The sequence below is a fragment of the Oncorhynchus clarkii genome, chromosome 18 (assembly GCF_045791955.1).
Source record: "Oncorhynchus clarkii lewisi isolate Uvic-CL-2024 chromosome 18, UVic_Ocla_1.0, whole genome shotgun sequence".
In the NCBI taxonomy this organism is placed as follows: domain Eukaryota; kingdom Metazoa; phylum Chordata; class Actinopteri; order Salmoniformes; family Salmonidae; genus Oncorhynchus; species Oncorhynchus clarkii.
The window spans coordinates 3,452,579-3,460,288 of NC_092164.1; the positions used below are offsets into that span (position 1 = coordinate 3,452,579).

General features: G+C 42.3%; 1 protein-coding gene across 2 annotated transcripts; it reads right to left on the bottom strand.

The window, feature by feature from the left end:
- Window positions 1–496: 496 nt before the first annotated feature.
- LOC139372839 (zinc finger protein 658B-like) lies at window positions 497–7,315 on the bottom strand. 2 transcript variants are annotated; one of them, XM_071112673.1, is made up of 3 exons: window positions 7,237–7,315; window positions 5,606–5,813; window positions 497–4,851 (listed from the first exon to the last, which is right to left on the bottom strand). In XM_071112673.1, the coding sequence occupies exons 2-3, from the start codon at window positions 5,706–5,708 to the stop codon at window positions 3,230–3,232; spliced, it is 1,725 nt and encodes a 574-aa protein (XP_070968774.1). In that variant the 5' UTR covers window positions 5,709–5,813; window positions 7,237–7,315; the 3' UTR covers window positions 497–3,229. The 2 variants fall into 2 exon arrangements, with proteins under 2 accessions (XP_070968774.1, XP_070968773.1); XM_071112672.1 differs by lacking the exon at window positions 7,237–7,315 and adding an exon at window positions 7,036–7,091 and having other exon boundaries at window positions 2,769–4,851.
- Between the last annotated feature and the right edge of the window lie 395 nt (window positions 7,316–7,710).

Consider the following 7,710-nt stretch of genomic DNA (forward strand, 5'->3'; position numbering starts at 1 on the left):
ACTATATTGTCCTTCTTCATGAGTTTCTGAAAAGTATTATTAAAAAAATTATTTTCCGCCATCAGTCTGCACTTTCTTGGGGGCTCCTCCATCCTTCAAGATAGGGTCAAAGGCCCGGGTCACCTCTGCCCCGCTCTTATTTAAGCCCCTTACAAATGCTATTTTAGAGAAAATATCTGTAACCGTTAGCATGTAGCGATTTCCATCATTTTTATCTGCAAGGACCTGCATGTCACATAGATCCGCCTTTCTTACAGGTTTATGGAGAGTATATGCATCCTGCTCTGATAACCACTCATTCACTTTAGCATCACTTAACCGGCTACCTGTTTCTTCGGCTATAGCTCTCTGTAAACGTTCCTTACCCCCATAAGACCCGGGGTTAGAGGGATTATAATAAATGTTTTTCAACATCTGCTCCGCCATCCTTCTTGCCTCTCTGAGGTACAATAACGTTAATGAGCCACTTTCAAATAACGACAACATTTCATTTTCATTATAGAATTCTTATTTTATTCATGCATCAAGTATTACGTATACAGACAATTCAGGATTGTCTGTATATTCAGTCCCAGTTTTCTCAACGATCACAGCATGCAACACCCTGTATATTTGGTTTTGAGTTACAGACTTGTGTCGCTGAACTTTGAAAACACACATGTCCGATATATAAGCACATAAAGAACAAATATGATACACGTTACAATTAAATGGTGTTTCAAACAAATAAAAATCTTAGACAAAGTTGTTTCTAGTTCTTCAGAATCATCCACAACATGATTCATGATTTGTTCCATTTTCAGCACACGCTCTACATTAACCCAGGCATTGTGTGTTGTGTAGAACGATACATCGTTCACTTTATTTTCAATAATCTGATGCATAACATTTGTAAGTTCTCTCAAAATAAGACATTTATTTATTATCTCTAACATCGTATACACATAGTTGCCCATCGCGTTACATCTAAATAGCAAAATGTCACTCGGTCTCTTGGGGTTTATTGAGCCAGAAAGTCATCACATCAGCCACCACAGCTTCCCGGTATTTATTGTCGTCCAACAGGGTGTGTCGGATTTCTTTGAGTTTATCGTGGATGTAGATTGCCTGCTTCAGTTCATGTAGGAATACCGTGGTTACCAAGTAAACTCCGGGGAAAGATGGCACAAGACCCATAGACTCCAGGGCTCTGACCAGCGATGGTATAAACCTGCAGGACCACAGTCTTTTCACCAGCTCCTCAAATTGGTTGAAGAAGTAGTATCTTGGCGGGTCATATACGGTGCTTGCTGGGGTGATTGATCTCACAACCGATGCATTTCTCTCTTATATATTCTCCAATCACCACGTCTAGAAGTGTGGCTACAGAGGCCTTGATGGTGTCCACAAAAATAGTACTGACTACCCCATCAAACACGTCCTCAGGCTGTGTACATGTAGGGGGTGTCGTGGGTCTCGCCAGGGGGGAGTAGAAAGCCGGGCTGCGAGGCATAGAGTCCTTAGGGTCTGGCCCCCATGTCGTATCGGAGTCCTGGTATGTTGTATGAATATCCATGGTGTATGATGAAATGAAGAACTGGAGGCTTTAAGGGCCCTCCTTTTATTGTTGAACCAGTCCTTTGGGTATCAGGGCGTGGTTAACGCAACCGCGTACTTAGTTTTCTTCGGAGGCTGTCCCTTCTGAGGATGTACCTTCTTGGGGCTCCTTTGAATCATAATCCTCAGGATTCGTATATATTATGCACTTCTTTACATGAACAATGCTCTGCCGCTGTTGGCTCTGTACAAAGAGAGCGTCCAACAGCTGGAACATTTTCAATTCCATTAGATCCCAAATTTGAAAAGGAATAAGCATGAGCAACCTAAAATCCCCAGTCAGGCTTCCATCACAAATGTTTCGTCCAGTCTTCAAGCCCGTAGTCCACTCCTAAAGTCTGGTCTGTATATTCTTCTCCTTCGGCTACCGTATAGAGGTTCACTCTACAGGCCAGGTAATCAAACCGATACCCGATTGATGTCCATTAGACATCAGCACTTGATCTTTCAGCGTAGTTGCGGGCGGTATTTGGGTTCTATACACACTTAGAAACCGCCTTTTTTGGCGCATCGTATTCAACCGAGGTCCTGCTTCCGTTGTTACAGTCATCACAGCTTTGCCACTGATCACAAAATCCATGCTGATTTAAAAAATCTTGTTTAGTGTTCTGGGGACACATGCCTTATAAATAAAGCCCAGAACAAGACGTCTGCCAACCCCAATACCCCAGGACATTCGTGTTTCATAGACAACAACCCTAAGGTCAATAAACAGGGGGTGGGGGGGTCAAACTCTTTGAAATGGTCATCCCCCCAGTTCAAAGAGGTCACTAGACATCAATCATCATGACAACTTCAAAGGCATTATATACATATTGTCGCACTCACTCTAAGGCGTGAGAACAGGAACAGGATAAACATATATGGGCATAACCACGTGATCACTTCCCGCCAGGATGACCTTACCGGATGCCCAAATATGGGCATGCACACGTCATCCGGACATAGGGTCATAAATCAAACGTTTGACGTGTGCCGTCTACTTTATTCTCTCTCACACCAAAACTGACAAGGTGCACACTGATCAGTAAAGAGAGACTAACATTATATAATGCTCCCTTTCCTCTGCATTGTTCTCTCACAGTGAGAAACTATACGATTACAATAGTGTTCTACACTTTCTTCATTTTATCAAATTCAACGTTGCCAATTATTTAATGACATGAGAATTAAGTGGAGTGTCTAATCTTAGCTGGTCTGAGAGAACTGATGAGGCCTGTCCTTTATGTATACATTTGTGTCTTTTTAAATGACCCAATCTGTAGAACCTCTTCCCACAGTCAGTGCAGTGATAAGGCTTCTCTGAAGTGTGTATCCGTTGGTGTGTTTTTACATTGCCCAATTGGGAAAAACTCTTGCCACATTGAGAGCGGAAATAAGGCTTCTCTCCTTTGTCTTTTCTCGAATGACCTTAGGGCTCAGCTGGTGTTTTAACATTTCCTACAGTCAGATCAGTGGTAAGGCTCCACTCGTGTTTCCTTTGGTGTCTTTTTAAATGGCACATTCAAGAGAAACACTTTCCACAGTCGGAGCAGGAGTAAGGCTTCTCTCCAGTGTGTGTATGTTCAGGTCATTTTAAGGTGTCCGGACGAGAGAAACTTGCCCCACAGTCAGAAAAGGAGTAAGGCTTCTCTTACTCCTGAGAGAAACTATTTTCAAAGTCAGAGCAGGAGTAAGGCTTCTCTCCTTTGTGTATACGTTCATGCTGTTTTAAGGTGCCCAGGTGAGAGAAATTCTTTCCACAGTCAGAGCAGGAGTAAGGCTTCTCTCCTGTGTGTATGCGTTCATGTTGTTTTAATGCACCCAGTTGACAGAAACTTTTTCCACAGTCAGAGCAGGAGTAAGGCTTCTCTCCTGTGTGTATACGTTCATGTTGTTTTAAGTTACCCAGTCGACAGAAGCTCTTTCCACAGTCAGAGCAGGAGTAAGGCTTCTCTCCTGTGTGTGTTCTCTGGTGAACTTTTAGGTCAGTTGATGTTTTGAAGCATTTTACACAGTCAGAGCAGGAGTAAGGCTTCTCTCCTGTGTGTATACAATCATGTTGTTTTAAGGTGTCCGGACGAGAGAAGCTCTCACCACAGTCATAGCAGGAGTAAGGCTTCTCTCCCGTGTGTATACGTTCATGTTTTTGTAAGGTGCACGGTCGAGAGAAACTCTTTCCACAGTAAGAGCAGGAGTAAGGCTTCTCTCCTGTGTGTATACGTTCATGTTGTTTTAAGGTACCCAGTTGAGAGAAACTCTTTCCACAGTCAGAGCAGAAGTAAGGCTTCTCTCCTGTGTGTATACGTTCATGTTTTTTTAAAGTGCCCAGTCGAGAGAAACTCGCCCCACAGTCAGAGCAGGAGTAAGGCTTCTCTCCTTTGTGTATACGTTCATGGTGTTTTAAGGTGCCCCGTTGAGAAAAACTTGATCCACAGTCAGAGCAGGAGTAAGGCTTCTCTCCTGCGTGTAAACGCTTGTGTCTTTTTAGGTGGCCCAGTTGAGAGAAACTCCTTCCACAGTCAGAGCAAGAGTAAGGCTTCTCTCCTGTGTGCATATGTTCGTGACGTTTTAAGGCGTTACGATGAGAGAAACTCGCCCCGCAGTCAGAGCAGGAGTAAGGCTTCTTTCCTGTGTGTATATGTTCATGTTGTTTTAAGGTGCCCCGTTGAGAAAAACTCAATCCACAGTCAGAGCAGGAGTAAGGCTTCTCTCCTGCGTGTAAATGCTCGTGTCTTTTTAGGTGGCCCAGTCGAGAGAAACTCCTTCCACAGTCAGAGCAGGAGTAAGGCTTCTCTCCTGTGTGCATATGTTCGTGACGTTTTAAGGTGTTCCGATGAGAGAAACTCGCCCCGCAGTCAGAGCAGGAGTAAGGCTTCTTTCCTGTGTGTATATGTTCATGTTGTTTTAAGGTATCCCGATGAGAGAAACTCTTTCCACAGTCAGAGCAGGAGAAAGGCTTCTCTGCTCTGTGTGTTCCATGATGAACTTTTAGCGCAGTTGACGTTTTGAAGCATTTTCCACATTCAGAGCAGGAGTAAGGCTTCTCTCCTGTGTGTGTTCTCTGATGAACTTTTAGTTTAGTTGATGTTTTGAAGCATTTTCTACATTCAGAGCAGGAGTAAAGCTTTTCTCCTGTGTGTATTTTTAGGTGTATTTTTAGCTTTGATAGAAATGGGAAAATCTCCTCACAATGTGTGCAGTGGTGAGACCTCTTTGCTATGTGATCTTCCTGCTGATGCTCTCTGGATGTAGAGAATGTCTCAACATGGTCTCCTGTGTGAACAATATCAGAACAACCAGTCAATTGGTGTGATATACATGTATATCAAATGTATTTTATGAAGCCCTTTTTACACAAGTTGTAACAAAGTTCTTTACAGAAACCAACCCAAAATCCCCAAAGAGCAAGCAATGCAGATGTAGAAGCACAATGGCCACGAAAAACTCCCTAGAAAGCAGGAACCTTGGAGGAAACAGAGAGGAACCAGGCTCAAAGGGGTGGCCGGTCCTCTTCTGTCTGTACCGGGTGACATATCTACTCATATCAGTAGGCTGTACAATACAGGGGAATAAAACTATTCTAAAAGTGGGTAACAGATGAAAGCTAAAAAAAGGGGCTTGTCATCCTCTACTCACTATCACAAGGGTTAGAAACGACACAGACTTATTTCATATCATCCTCCACTCACTATAACAAGGGTTAGAAACGACACAGACTAATTTCATATCATCCTCCACTCACTATCACAAGAGTTAGTAACTACACAGACTCACTTCATAGAACTTTAAACACTGGCAGTTGGTCTACTTCACTTCTTTAGTCTACTCTCTGATCACTCCAGATAGCTCAGTTAATAAAACAAATGCTGGCAATACCGGTGTCAAACCATGCACATCTCAGTAGTAGGAAATAACATCTACCTTCTCATTGAAACAGTTCATCATGAAACAGCTCTACTGCAACTTTTCATACACAGTGGGAAGTTGGAATGAACAACAAACTTAGTTAGATAGAACCTGCTCTTACCATGATTAACAGATTTCACAATCTTCTCCTCCTCTTCTTCATCTTTAATGTTGACATTCAGCTCCAGTGTTTGACTGCAGTCTTCCACCTTCACTGATGCCATCTCTGGATCCTGCAGAGCAAACTGGGCTCCACTGTCACAATCAGGACCCAGTGACTGTAGGTTTGGACTCAGTGTGGAAGGAGAGTGTCGTGGAAATACCGGAGCCTGTGAGTTCAAAAAGACTTTATTACAAAGTAATAGAACCCGAGCTGGTTCATGAAGCAAGTGTCTTTCCAGCCTTGGCATACACTTGTTATAGTTTTCCTCCTTTACGTAACTCCTCTTTATGTTAATGGTTCATCCCCTCGGCCATTTAGCCACCATTATCTTTTTGCCTTGCACTAACTTTAGCTTGGTTTCACATTAGGGCATAGATTCCATTCATAGCAATGGTACAAAAATAGACAGATATGCACACTCCCAAGACAGGTGCATGTAGGGCATAGATTCCATTCCTGGCATAACCATAGCAACAGTAAACATGAAGCCATAGCAATGGTACAACAATAAACAGACACACCCACTCTCAAGACAGGTGCATGTTTAATGGTGCCTAATGACCTAGACACACATATAGAGTGCACTTATTCTGCTGACTACTCTAAGATGTATAATGTGCACACATTTACTGGAAAATTCCCAATAAGAGGCAGGCTGGGTTTGTCCTCACTGTTGATGTTACCAGCCTCAGGCTTAATCTGAGTCGGCCAGTAGTAATAAATAGGAACGGATACAAAAGTTACTCTTGACAGTTCTGGCACTTTATTGTCTATAAGAGGAACATGAGCTCAAGCAGTAGAAATTTGAGGTGCTGGTACTCAGCTCCAGTGAGCTCCTGTCCAATTCAAGCACTGATCTCATTTCAACAGATCTGGTAGCTAAGCATTGACAACAAAACACGAGTTAATTCACATTAGACAAAGTTTACACTTTATATTAGGCTACAGAACTTAATCTATAGTAGATTTCTGAATTTACATAAATGACTCAAAAACCATTCAGTACAAGGTTGCAGTATGTTTCAGGCAGCACTATGTACTATTTTCCTGAATAACCTGGTCGTCCCTGTATTATTCCAATCAAAAAACTATATTATTTCCGTTCACACCATAGTAACACTTATAGACAGACAGAAACAACTGAATGTCTCAATATTAGTACACGTGTAGAAAACTGATCATCGTTACATTTATCTCCAAAACAGTAGTGCAACCGTAAAATGGTGTCTCTCTGCTGCACCCTCACTGCCTGCACTGAAGTCCGTTGATGCAGACCGAGAGGGAGCCGCCATTTTACCAGCTCGTGAATTTTAACGTTACACAAAACCAAAAACGACATGTTAAACGAACCCAGAAATCTCAAATTATTTGATCCTTAATGAGATTACCTTGACGAGATACATCCACTCAGATAAACCCAGAGTATCTATGTCAATTGTAAAAAAAAAAATAATTTAAAAAGTGATCACGTTCACTCACGCGGTTTGGCACATTTTTTTTCTTCTACCAAACGTGATAATAACTTGACGTATTTGTTACCTAGCATATTATGACATGTTCTTAAGATATTAAAACGTGCTATTACATACCAGTAGTAATACATTTGAAACGTACACAGAAGTTGTGGTCTCGACTGCACAATTCTGGCGTGTCCTTTGTTGTGAAGAATGATGTGCGCATGAGCGGAATTTCCTGTTCCCCCACTACCAGTTTCTAAACCCAGAGACGCAAACAACGCGAGACTTCAGAGAACGCTTGTGAAGCGGACCAATCATGGGTTTGAGAAGTCAATGAGAGAAGTGAACAATTTTGATACTTTTGCAGTGGTTAAATGGGGATCCTAATAAATACCAAAAATATTCCGTCGGTCCACACTTGAAACATGGCCATTATTTTATCAATTTCATAACTGCAGTGGTTTATTCACAATCGCTCTCACTGCGTATCTTACATATCGCAGCATCACATGAGTAGGCAGACACTCTTCACTCTTCCAACGAAACTCCAGATATAACACATTTTATCGGTGCCCTGCTCCAAAAAACAATGCTCTCTCCTTCTGC